The sequence below is a fragment of the Semicossyphus pulcher genome, unplaced genomic scaffold (genome assembly GCF_022749685.1).
Source record: "Semicossyphus pulcher isolate SPU_LCO1_2020_fin unplaced genomic scaffold, fSemPul1.0.p SCAF_11, whole genome shotgun sequence".
NCBI classification, from domain to species: domain Eukaryota; kingdom Metazoa; phylum Chordata; class Actinopteri; order Labriformes; family Labridae; genus Semicossyphus; species Semicossyphus pulcher.
In genome coordinates, this window is record NW_027211615.1 from 8,154,514 (window position 1) to 8,167,564 (window position 13,051).

At 39.1% G+C, this 13,051-nt stretch overlaps 2 protein-coding genes across 2 annotated transcripts; one reads left to right on the forward strand and one right to left on the reverse strand.

Moving 5' to 3' along the window:
• The first annotated feature begins 4,833 nt into the window (after nt 1–4,833).
• Nucleotides 4,834–10,974, forward strand: riox1 (ribosomal oxygenase 1). The gene is made up of 15 exons (XM_069656872.1): nt 4,834–4,932; nt 5,169–5,309; nt 5,483–5,628; nt 5,785–5,884; nt 6,646–6,759; nt 7,080–7,186; nt 7,889–7,996; nt 8,363–8,397; nt 8,515–8,693; nt 9,549–9,653; nt 9,744–9,885; nt 10,003–10,123; nt 10,295–10,394; nt 10,475–10,561; nt 10,703–10,974. The coding sequence occupies exons 1-15, from the start codon at nt 4,846–4,848 to the stop codon at nt 10,760–10,762; spliced, it is 1,632 nt and encodes a 543-aa protein (XP_069512973.1). The 5' UTR covers nt 4,834–4,845; the 3' UTR covers nt 10,763–10,974.
• A 22-nt stretch (nt 10,975–10,996) lies between these two features.
• LOC138584607 (NADH dehydrogenase [ubiquinone] 1 beta subcomplex subunit 1) lies at nt 10,997–12,819 on the reverse strand. Its single transcript, XM_069656884.1, has 3 exons — nt 12,749–12,819; nt 11,699–11,843; nt 10,997–11,167 (listed from the first exon to the last, which is right to left on the reverse strand). The coding sequence occupies exons 2-3, from the start codon at nt 11,836–11,838 to the stop codon at nt 11,131–11,133; spliced, it is 177 nt and encodes a 58-aa protein (XP_069512985.1). The 5' UTR covers nt 11,839–11,843; nt 12,749–12,819; the 3' UTR covers nt 10,997–11,130.
• Nucleotides 12,820–13,051: the final 232 nt, after the last annotated feature.

Here is a 13,051-nt window from a genome sequence, read left to right on the forward strand (position 1 = left end):
GTGTGCATGTCGAAGTGTCATCGTGCAAGATACCTGAACCCTTAATTGCTGCTGAAATGTATAGCCATTGGTTAGAGTGTGTATGAATGAGTTAGTTATTAAGTTCTCCATAGTTAGGGTGGCAGCCTGTGCCATCAGCGTCTATAAATGAGCGACATAGTTTAAGGCCACCGAGTGGTCAGAACTCAAGAGGCTCTATATTGGTACATTGCAGTCCATTTACAATTAAAATGTGGTCAAATTATTGTGTCAAACTGGCACTTTGGGGCAATAATCATCAGCACCCCAGTTCGGGTTGAATTGGCAAGAAAACACCTCTAATATGCCTTCCCAATTATCCGCCGTTGTATCAGGCCAAACTCCCCTAATGATGCAACTAGATTGGCTGCAACACATATGAGCATTCAGGAAATTGCAGCTCCAGGCAGGTGTCAGGGTGTTTAATGAGGGCAGCACATCTACAAGCACCTTGTCACATAATGAAATGCTGATATTGCCATTATTCTGCATTGTGGCATCTGTTCATTACTATGTGACCACAGGAGGGGAAAAAATCATTCAAAGACAGCGTCGCAATCTGCCCCCTGTGAGAAAAAGATCAATATCCTTGTCCACAGTGGGATACATAGTGCCCCATACAGTCCATAGTAATGCACGCTGTGGTCCAATGTAACCGTAATGAGTGAGGATTTCATAACATACAACTGGCTCCTTGAGTTTTTATGCTATCTTAAATAAAGGGTCATGATAAAAGCCACAAAACCAGCTTAGTTGACGACAGACCTTTGACCTTTATTCTCAAGAGATTTAGTTTCACCATAACTAAACACAGGCCTCTTTGATAGGTTCAATGTTTACAAACATTGAAATACTATACTGGAGTTATTTATATCTCAGAACAAAAAATACATGTTTGAGAAAGCAGAATGCGTCCAATGAAACAACACTAGCACAAAAATCCACTAAAATCCAATAATACACAACATACATAATTAATAATAAAATAAATAAAAAGTGACAAAAAAAATGAAAATAAAAGATGGAAAGAATAAAAAAGTCTGACCTTCTGCAACTCAATATTTTGCACTTTACACCCTGGTTTCCTGCAAACCCTTCTCGGTCTGCATCATAACATTCAGGAAACTCACCGCATGTGTTTGTGTCTCCACGTTGCAGACTTAGGAGCCGTAATTAATAACACATAGTGGAACACATTGCTATGAAATTTAACTCTATATCCAAACTCCCTATCTAAGTTGCATCAAGGCAAACAGGCATGCTCTTCAATCCCTTACAGCCACAAATAAACTGATCACACAGCTTTTGCACCACAACGCTGGTAAGGCTGCTATTAAGTGCTCAACTTTGGGCTTAGAAATCAGAGTGAGAGGGATTTACTGGCTAGTGCAACATTTTGTCAAAGTAATGCCCTGAGTAGTAACCTCATTGTTCCCTCAAACATGCTAAAGCTGGCCTTAATAGCAGCTACTGGAGTACATTTCCCAAACTACAAAAGGCTTTGTCTCAACAGTCATTGGAGGATTCAAACAATGCAAATTACACAGCATCTGTGAACTGTTTCAAATGTACTGAGAACATCTTGCTACAAAAAATGCAGTATAGTGTTTAATACAACAGCACTGGACTTGACCCCACTGCGATGTAGGTTGTTGTGTTATGTGATTTAAAGTGTTTTAGAGACGTATTCATTCCATTTTCTGGTCCTTAAGGCGGCTGCCGTTGGCGCTACTGAACTTTATTGTGTTATATGAAGGGATGTTTCTTATATTTAGTCTATCAATATATGTAGACGGATCAGAAACTGAGCATGGTCAATGGTGAGTTTGGTAAAACCAAATAATACATTTGAGAGCAGCTCAGTCTGTAAAGACTTGGCTTGGGATCCGAAGGGTGGCCAGTTCAAGTCCCAGTACGGACCAAGCATAGAATTGGGGCTGGTAGCCGAGAGGTGGCAGCTCCTTTCCTGGGCACTGTTGAGGTGCCCTTGAGCAAGGCACCAAATCCCCCAAATGCTCGGGGGGCATGTACATGTGCAGCCCCCCTCACTCTGACATCTCTCCGTTAATGCATGTCCATGGAATCCTGTTTGTACACGTCTGTATTTTGGGCCTGTGTTAATCAAGTATGCCTTCTTCTTCTTCTTCTTCTTCTTTTTCTTGTTACATTACTGATATTATAGAAAATACATGTAATGCTACCTTGCTCAATAGCAGAGAAATGTGTTTATTCATGATTTTTACAGGAACACGCTCTAACAACCTTTAAGCTAAAACAGAAAACAAAACTTGAATTTGCAAGTTTAGTTCTATAATTGGACAATTTATGATAACAGCAGTACGTGCAGTAATAGCACGTAAGTCACAGAAAGGACTGTAGTTGTTTTTAAGCATAGGAACCTAATTAGGGTTTTCATAATAACAGGGTTCCCACACATTTTCACTTCTGAAATCTCTCAACTTTTCCATAACCAAAATTTCCATTACAGACTTTTGGTGTGATAATGATAAAAGTAGGTATAATTCCTTGCTGGAAATTTGGAAATCAGAAAGGCCAAATGCAAAGTGAACAACGAGTGACATTTTCATAGAGACAGTGACTGAGCCTCTGGCTGGCTGATTGGTTCCATAGATTTTTTTAAGGAAATCATGATAAACTTACTGACCAAAGAAACTAAACGTATGATCATTAATCAAATATTTCAAGACTTTTTCAAAACCTTCAGGGGATTTAGTCAATTTCCAACTTTTTCAGGCCTGGAAAATACTATTTCAAATTCCTTAACTTTTCAAGGTTTTTCATGACTGTGGGAACCCTGTAATAAGCATAAAAAATCATGCCGGTGTGAATGCTTGACTCTTAACTGGGGAGCACTAAATTGAGTGTTTTTTGAATGGAGTTTGGCGTGACATTGTACTCGCATTCCAAGAGCCGCACGTTCTGGGGTTGTTGTATTTGACAAGCATGGGAGGAGGGGGTTATATATTAAAATATGTTCAGATTCTCAACATGTTTTAGGCCAGTCCTGGAAGTCATATTCAGACTGTAGTAACATCGCGGCAAAGCACCAACTACACCGGCTTGGTTGACGTGTGCTTCAGCCGAGATCAAAGCAAAACACACTCACGACTTACAGCGTCTATAGGGAACGAGTCAACAAAGTCTTAATGTAAACTACGTGTCTTTTACATGTGCAACAATTAGAAATTCCTCACCTAATACACAAAAAGAACGAGGGGGCTCAAGGATATTGTAGTAAAGATGGACTGCAGGGGAAACACACAAGGGGCCATATGTCTCATCTGGCCAATTAGCTAGCCTGCTAGCCAGAAGCACTGGTCACAACAAAATGCATTTGCTCCATACTACAGTGTTAGCTGCATTAGCTACTCACCCCAGCAGAGGAGTCCAGGATGTCCAGATATCAGAGTCACAGCCGCCCGGTGGGTTTGTCAAACCGTAATAATCTCGTTGTGATGAATTCGCTACGACTACAGTCTCCGGACAAGCCTGCGGTGCTGCTGCGTTTTCAGTTCGCACCGCTCACAGCACCATTAAAAGCTGCATTGTTGGAGCGACGGCCGGACAAACAGCACCGACAGCACGCCGCAAAGGATTGTGGGAAACGGTGTTGATTAACAGTGGCATTGAAACACACAAAATATTAAGGAGCGCGCTCCATCTATTGGTCAATGTTGGTATTGTGTAGTGACGCATAAAAAGAAATAGTCTTTATAATAGTAAAAGTAATAGTATAATAGTTTGAATGATTATGTAATTATATTTATGATAAAATATAAAGCATATACGTACATTATTACTAAACAGACACAACACAACTAGACAATCAAGGAATCGAGGAAAACAGTCACAATAATCCCGCAAAACATCAGCTAATAAAATATAACTTTTACCAAAAAAAGTGTAATAAAATATTTTAATAGAATAAAATTATTTGTCACTAAATTTCATGAAAAAGTTGAACTTTCAGTCAAGAAGTTTAAACGAATCTACTTTCAGCAATTTATCAGCGATTTTTTGTAACTTATTAGACTCATGTGGAAATACAATAAAACTTTTACAGATGGCAATGACCTCTACGTCTAGAATATCTATAGTTTTTCCATAAACACTTTAGGTATATGTTCAGTGTTGAATCATAAAATATTTCTTTACCTTCCTTATTCCTTATTTCCGTATCAAATTATCAATAAAAAACATGTGAAAACAGTGCAGCTAAGACCCAAACAAGGATGCCATTAACAGGAAATTTACAAACGTACACAACACATCACTTTGCAGAGAAGTTCTGATGAAAAAAGATAAACACTTACTTTTTCCCGTTTTGAGGAAGTGGGAAACTGCATCCGAGGAGCTTCCTAAAATGTACAATAGCCTTTGCAGAAGTAATGTATGATACTTGGACCGTGCATTTAAAAAGGTCGCCTTAGCTATGATCTGTAAATCTGACTGATGATTTCTTATTAGTCTACAACTCTGGTTTGAGTGACTTGATTGAATTGCTCTTAATAAACTTACATTATATAATTAGGGGGAATTAGCGCGCTATATGTTTCTTAATGTGAGTATTACTTATTTGCTTCTTAATGTCTTATATTTTCATCTTACATTTTGTTCATTTGCTTCGTTGGTATATTTGTTCAAAATAAAACAGTGTTACGAATTACTTACTTACTTTTGGGCTGAACCTTGCAGTACGACTCTATGGTGGGCAGTAGTGAGTCCATTAGCGCGCAAACTTACACAAAAAAAGCCCTTGAAGAACAGACGCTTACAGTCGCAGGGTGATGACGTACCTCCTGGAAAATGGAGAGAAAACACATGTCAGCTTTTGCTTTATATCAAACGATTTCTACAGACGAACCTCCTCCTCCCAAGAAGCCTTCCCTGCAGGTAAACTTTCAGAAGATAACATGATAATTACTGCTTTAGTGTTTTATGCTTTACTCTGTGATAGTCGCGTATCTGTCACAGCTGCATGAGGAGGAACAGTGCTCAAATAGCACAGCCCTCCTGAAAGCTAGTTAGTTAAAAAAGCATGTTTTTATTTATATTTTAGCTTCTTTTTCAGGCCTGACTATGCAGCTTGACTGTGTTCAGCCTAATGTATAACTTGTGTGATGTTTTAGGTGGCAGAAAAGAAGAAAAAGAAGAAGGAGAATGGGGTAAGTAAGATCAACAAAGCTCAAATAAAGCCTGAAGGAAAGAAAGTGAAAAAGAAGCTCATGAAGGCAGCGCAAAGAGAGGAGAGCATTCTGGAAAATCCAGAGGTAAGTGTGTACCTGTTGCAAAGATATGAAGGTAGATTATTTTGGCTGTTATTTCATGATCTCTTAATTGAAATGTCAATGTTGTTTTTACCCCTGACATATTAATTATATATATTTAATCATGAAAACAATCATCCTGTTCAGTAATGGTTCATGTAGTCCCTATGCTTCAGTTACAGGAAGACGAGTGTCTAAATGAAGATGGTGCGGAGATAGATGCTTTTCTGTCAGACCTGGCAAAAGTCAACAACAGCAGAGAGAGAGCCAGCAAGCTGTTCCAGTGGCTCATCAACCCTATCCCTGCCAAGTCTTTCCTTAAGTAGGTATTTGTGTGATGGCAGAGTTTCTGTCTGTAACTCAAAACAATTGCTGACAAATATTATTTTTCTTGGTAGCACACCAAACACACCGATTCTACAATGGATGAAAACATTTTTTTAATGGAAAATTACACCATTAAATCCTCTTTTCATAGGGAAACTTGGGAAAAGAAACCTATTCTTGTTCAGCGTAAGAATCCACATTACTACAAAGGACTTTTCTCCACAGCAGAGTTTGATCGCATTTTAAGACAGGTAAGATACTGACATAATATCCAGACAGAAACTGCACCCATCTTTACATTATCTGTAATCTCCTACCTGTGTTTCAAGGTGCTTTCAATGTACATATTACAAAGCAATACACAGGTATTGGCATATAACAGTTACATTTAATAAACTACTGTTTGACTCATGGCTGAAAGTGTAAAGATGAAGAAGGAATTTTACTTAATTGAATGTGGCCTTGTTTTTTTTTTTGGAAACAGGTGATCAAAGGTGTTGATTAGTTGTTGTATAATAGACTTAATAAAGACTTATAATAGTCATAATCTTCCCTATTGTGTCTATTAGGAGATGGGTCTCTCCTACCAAGGGGTAGATCCCCCAAAATGTGTGGGCAATTTCCATTGTTCTCTGCCACCAGTCAGAACCTGATTTTGCTGGATGGTGCACACATTTGGGACATTGTCTCTCTTTCTTTAATCACACTTAGTCATGATTTTCAAGGGTAGAATGAAGTGTGTGTCATTTTTCACTGTCTATAATATAAATACATTATATGCAATAAATATTACTGTTTGATTAGCTGCCTCATTTATTGTATATTATTTTGTGTTGTATTTGTACATCTCTGTTCATTGTCCTCATTTTATGGAGCTATATGCCAAGATATGCTCTGTTGCCTGTAAGATTTTTACTTATATTGTATTATTTTCTTTGATAAGAAAAAAATTAATTGAAGAAAAAAATCTTTCATACTGAACTACGTACGTGTCTGTGCTGTCTAATTTAAGGAGGACGTTCAGTATGGAGTGAACCTTGACGTTACGAGCTACACAAATGGCAAGAGGGAGACGCACAATCCTCCGGGGAGAGCTCTGCCCTTCACTGTGTGGGACTTCTATGAGGTAAGGTGAAACTAGTGCAGGCAGCAGATTTCTATTGTGTGTGTCATTATTTCTATTCCTACATTACTGTCATTCTGCATTGTTGTCTTGATTGCATTCCTAAGAAGTTTGCACTTTGCAGCGAGTTAGCAGCATCAGCTTTCTCCGCGAGAGTCATTAAAGTTTCTTCTCACTTTCAAACTTTTCAGAACCACCTTCATTAAAAAGCAGTTAGATGTAGATGCCTGTGCTGGAAACTAGAAGGCATTTTGCGTTAAGTGCACCATCTGCAGTCATCTCTGATAAGTAATTATCATCATCATTGTATCTCTATATCCCAGAGCGGCTGCTCCCTCCGCATGCTGAATCCTCAGGCTTTCTCCTCCACTGTATGGAACGTGCTGTCTATCCTTCAGGAGCAGTTTGGCAGCATGGCAGGAGCAAACATGTAAGTACCAGTGACAGTTATTCCCTTAGAAAGCTTCTTCCGACCATTTGATGACTGTTAAAGACCAGCTCCAGTCATGTTTTAAGACGTATAAAATGCTCTACTTGAAATAAAAAATTGTCTGATATGTTTTTCTGTGCATATTACGTTTAATTACCTCCCAAGGGAATCTTCCCCTTCTCCCTCATTTAAAAATTCCTGACTCTGCATAGTCCCCGCCCACTATGTAAATTTCCAACCGCCCCCTCCATCGCCAAAACAAAACCCGTCTCTGCCATCGTTTAGCAGCATCTTGTTGAAACTTAGCTCGCTTGAAATGTAGTCATTAGTAGTAGTTATGTTAACGTTAGTAGTCAGTAGTGAGTTTCCAAAAATGACAATGACGGTTACAGCTGGCTCGAGCATCGCCAAAGTGGTTGCCATAGGTTACACTTAATGATATGCATAGCGTCACCCCATCCATTATCGTGATTGGCTCCTTAGGTTTGTGACGTCTCAAACCTGCCAATTTGAAAACGTGTTGTTCAGCCTGTCCTTGGTACACTGCAGTTTAAAAGCAGACAGGCCCAGCCATGGAGATGACTGCTGATGTTGTCCCTGATATGTCTTGTAGCACATGAAGAACACCACATGGAGATGTTTACAAAGTTAAACACTGGATTTTCACTGGAGGGGGTCTTTTTAAATGTGTGCTTTAACCAGATACCTGACACCACCTGGAACACAAGGCTTTGCTCCACATTATGACGACATCGAGGCGTTTGTGGTTCAGCTGGAGGGAAAGAAACACTGGCGTGTTTACAATCCGAGGTGAGATAGAACGAGGAACAGTTAAATTCATGGCAACTTTTTTTTACATTTACAATACAGAAAAATGAAAACAAGTATTTAATTTTAACATTTTCTGATGGAACACAAAGTGATTTGCACTAATCATTTGCAATTGGCAGCTAATACAAACAATTTTTTAACCTTGCAAGCTGCATAAATATATGATAAAACATGTCACAAATGTACTTTGGTATATTTTAGGCACTTCATTGGACAATTTGTGGCTCATGGTGCTCTAAACGATGTTCTTCTAGAAGCAGTTTGATATAAAAATGTGTAAACAACTGAGAGCTTCATAGAATAAAACACACAATGATGCTGTTTCTTCTGACTTTTTGTTTTTAGGACAGAAGATGAGATCTTGCCCGTGCTTTCAAGTCGTGAGTATAAAATACATTCATTTCTTTTTCTAGCTTTTATTTACTGGTGAAGAAATTTCTAATACTGAAACGTGTCCTTCTGTGATCATTACTAAAAGTGACTGCTTTCCTCTCTAGCGAACTTCGATCAGTCGGACATTGGGAAACCGATCCTGGAAGTTGTCTTAGAAGCCGGGGATCTCCTCTACTTCCCCCGAGGATTCATCCACCAGGGCGACTGCCTCCCAGACGCTCACTCCCTCCACATCACCATCTCCTCCTTCCAGAAGAACAGCTGGGGGGACCTGCTACAGAAGGTAATTCATGCTGATTGAATCAGGAGATAATCCAAGAAGGGGGTGATGTTTTTTCATTTCACATCATGAAATAAAAAATGTGATGCAGACTTGCAGCGCTGAGAGGGGAGAGCACGAGCACAGAGGGAGGGAGGGAGTGGGTGGTGATGTTATATAAAACTTAGTTTGATCATGAAGCCGAATGCTTTTTCTACAGCTGTGTGAAATGAGTGAACTACACAGCAGACTGGAGTCTCTGTTAACAGTGACAGACAGACAGAAAGATCCGAGTGATTAACACACAGATCCACGTTATTAAACGCCTGTGTCCTCCCCATGCTGCGTTATTATAAACTATGATGAACTGATCGCAGATTCCAGCTCCTGCTCGTGTCATTCACAGCATGTGGAGACGTACTTTACACTTTATAGTAACGGTGCGCGGCAATACGGACAGAACGCAACCTTATTGAGCCTGGTACAGAGTATGACAAACACAGATCTGTGTTATATCTGCTCGTCTCATAACATCTGTGGTTAAAAAGGAAAAAAACATTTTGAATACAGATTTTTGCCGTGGATTACCATGGCAACGATTGAAGCTTCGGAGCATTCAGGTCAGCCCTACATAGTAGCATTGACCTTTCTGCACCATAATCTAAGAGGCCTGTGGATTAAATAGTATACAATAATTACCCAACGTATGTAAACACTGGCTGTTTTAAAAACGTAACTAATGCAAAATACTTTATCTACAATCAGGACATGCATATTATGTTCCTATTGAAAATAAGACTGATAGTACTCCACTTGTTCCAGGACAAGAATAATGTCTTGCCAAATGTCAACTATATTTTTTAACTACTCTTTTTTCAGGTGGTTCCAGCAGCATTGGAAGTCGCGATGGAGGAGGATGTAGAGTTCAGACAAGGCTTACCTCTCGACTACCTGACGTACATGGGAGTACAGAACTCTGACAAGGTACTTAACCACTTATTTGGTATTCACTTTCTGTCTCCATCACCATCCTTGGCTTTTCACCAATGAGTCATATCCTCCTTGTGTGTTTAGGACGACCCACGCAGGGCAAAATTCTTTTCCCGAATCGAGAGTCTGATGAATAAACTTGCAAATTACGCCCCGGTTGATGCCGCTGTAGATCAGAAAGCCAGAGACTTCCTGCATGACTGCCTTCCTCCTATGCTCACTCCAGGTATTTGATTTAATACACCAGTTTTAAGAATGAACTCTTTATGCAGGAGTAATCTTACCATTGCATTAGATTACATAATGCTTTCGGCTTTGAAGTATTTGATGCCGTCCCCTACAGATGAATTGGCCAGCAGTGTGCAAGGAGCACCAGCTCGGTGGGAGCGTGGGCAGGTTATGGATGTAGGTGCTCAAATCACTTCCCAGACCCGAGTAAGAGTTCTTCGGGCTGGATGTGCCAGGTAATGCAATTTTTGTTGTTGATACCAGGCGGGGATGCACTATTCACAATGTGGAGCATTAATTTATTTTATGTGCTTTAAAAAACAACTGCTTCAATTATCCGTTAAAGCAGAAATGTAAAACTCTTGGTTTATCGGGTGCTTCAGCTTTTAAGCTTTCTCTCCATGCAGGTTGTGCAGCGATGGAGAAGCTGTTCATCTTTGCTACACAACAGACAACTCCAGAGTTTACCACAAAGAGGAGCTCAAGAGTTTTGAAATAAAAGCAGAGGTAAATAGAAGACCTGTTTGATGTTTTGTTCACGGTTTCCTGGGGGTGTTGTCTTTGCCTAATACTTGTTTTTCTTTCAGCACACTGATGCCGTCGAGTTTCTGATCCATTCATATCCCAAATATGTGACAGTAGGGAGTTTCCCTTGTGATTCTGCAGAAGACAGGGTATGTTTTTAGTGTGTACAATCTGTGCTGAAACGTGATTCTACTGTTCATTCAGGCATAGTTTCTGTTCTATTTATAGTTGTTTTGGTGTAAGGAGATGCACTTGATTAATAGGTTTCCATATGGTTCTTTTCTTTCCAGATCTCTTTGGCTGAGCTGCTGTTTGAGAGGGGGATTATCCACACTGCAGAGCCTCAGTAGTGGCCACAGACTCTTCAGTCATGCTGACTGCATGAATAGATTCAAATTGCCTTTGTACAAAATAAGATCATGAATTCAAAACACTTCTTGTTCCAAGTAGTCTTCATTGGCTCTGAAATGGTCATTTAACAACCTCATTATGAATTTGCTCTGTTCAGCATCAAATAAACCAGTTTTTTTAAAGTGTAATGTCTTAATGTGTGTTATGCAAAAAAATCACCAACGATTTTGATGACAAAGGGCATGTTTATTATTGGTTGATACAACTCATAAACAGAAATATAGTTTTCTTAAATATACTGATTTTAGGGGCCACCCATCAGTCTTTTACACCACAGATGACAGGACACATTTCAGGAAGGGGTGGTCTACTTCCAGGTCACCTCCTCACCAGGCTTCAGCTCCCTACAGAGAACAAAAACAAGAAGGTTACATAAGCTTACATGCAGAGCAGTAGATAACCTTTATGTCCGGCAAGTTTTTGAAATGCTTGCTATCACAAATAAGGGACCAGATGTATTCATATTATATTTTTAAAGTGCTTTGAGCTCTGTTTCGGCTTTAAACACAGAAAATTTACAAGGTAAATGATAAAACTAGAGGCTGTAATCAGCTTATTAATGTTTTCCTTTTTTCACAGAGCCTTTAGCTGAAAGCATGAATAAAATTAGTTCAAGCTAGAGCTGTACCGATTAATCAATAACAAACTAATCACCACATATTTTGATATTCAATAAAACTTAATTAACTTAAATAAAGCCAAAAAATGCTCAACATTTGCTGGTTCCAGCTTCTTAATTGTAGAAGCATTTTGTTGTTCTATAAATGTCTTTACATTTTATAGACTTAACATGGTACCTGAGCCTTAGTTCACTGATAACCAATGGGGACACCGTTATACCTGCACACAGGTGGAATTTTGATTTGTGTTCTTACCTGCTGTACAAAGCACTTTTGTTCCTGAAAGCTGTCAGCTTTCCATCCTGTTGTCTGTCCAAGTACATGCCAAGTAAAAAGCCAGCGGGAATCAATATGTTCACCCAATGCGTACGAGCAAACGCTGCGAAGTTGACCATGGTTCCTGCAGAGACAGAAACATTGTAAAGTAAATTCTGTGGCACTGATGTTAAACACGATTATGCTTATATTTGCTATTAGATAGAGGGGTTGATGCCCCACATAGTTGAAACCAACAACTAATCAAGTTAATCTGAAAACATTCTAAGCAGTCAAGATCATGTATTTAAATTCTTAGCAAAGGTACAGATGTTTAAAAGGATTCATAGGAAACTCCTATTACTTGACAGGGCTAAAATGTATTGTAGGACAGTCCACCTTTATATGAAGAATTCCATAAAACAAGAGTCACACTAAGAATGATGCACAAATAATGCTGTTTTATAGTATAACGCAGCAACAATATATGACAAATCATTATTGATGAGAGCTTCGTTTTTTACCTTTGGATAAACTTGTTTGAGTGGACACTATGTGGGCTATGTGCAAACCGAAATCAATGGAGAGTAGGGACATTTATACAATTCATTGTTTGTAAAGTCTGTCAGGCGGAGCTCTCGGGTGATTTATGATAAATGAAGGTTATCTGTAGGTTTTAATAAGTATCTAGATAGCTTACATAAAACAGCAGTACAACAATCCAAGTAAACCACGTATTCGGCTGCTATCTCTTCTTCTACATTTATACGATGCATTGTATTACATCGACTACAAAAATGCAACTTAAATGCTTAAACATAACAAGACCGCATACCTTTTCTAACACCAAGTACTGTTGAGCTAATTGCACCAGAGCCTGTAGATACAGGCTAGCTAGTCAGTTAGCTAGCTAGCATTAGCAATAGGTGTCAGATTTTCGTTAAAAATGGTTTCTCAGTTAACATTTGTTATATTCAGAAGAATAAACACGTTTTTGTACAATGACTGAAACAATGACGAGGCACGAAGTTGGAGCATCTTAAATATTACCTTCTGTTTACACCAAGCCGTGGCCTTCAGCTCTTCACTATGCAGGCAGAGGACATTGGACTCTACCAACTATGCAAAGAGGACGGTGTTATTTTAAACTAAAAACATTATAAAAACACAAAAGTCTTTGTGGTGGGTTATTTTACCCTTTCCAATATATGAATTCACAATTATAAAGGCACATTTGTTCCAGTGTTGTTCGAAAAACAAAAAAGCTGTCGGTATTTTTTCATAAAATCAGGTTTTGTTAATACCGCCACACTTGGTACGCTCCCTTGCCCTTTCACACATGACGCTGCGGCT

Coding starts and splice junctions, on each gene's coding strand:
- riox1 (XM_069656872.1), top strand. CDS start 4,846: ATGGAGAGAAAACACATGTCAGCTTTTGCTTTATATCAAACGATTTCT. Junction 4,933..5,168: donor CCAAGAAGCCTTCCCTGCAG/GTAAACTTTCAG, acceptor GTGATGTTTTAG/GTGGCAGAAAAGAAGAAAAA. Junction 9,654..9,743: donor GAGTACAGAACTCTGACAAG/GTACTTAACCAC, acceptor TTGTGTGTTTAG/GACGACCCACGCAGGGCAAA.
- LOC138584607 (XM_069656884.1), bottom strand. CDS start 11,838: ATGGTCAACTTCGCAGCGTTTGCTCGTACGCATTGGGTGAACATATTG. Junction 11,168..11,698: donor AAAAGTGCTTTGTACAGCAG/GTAAGAACACAA, acceptor TGTTCTCTGTAG/GGAGCTGAAGCCTGGTGAGG.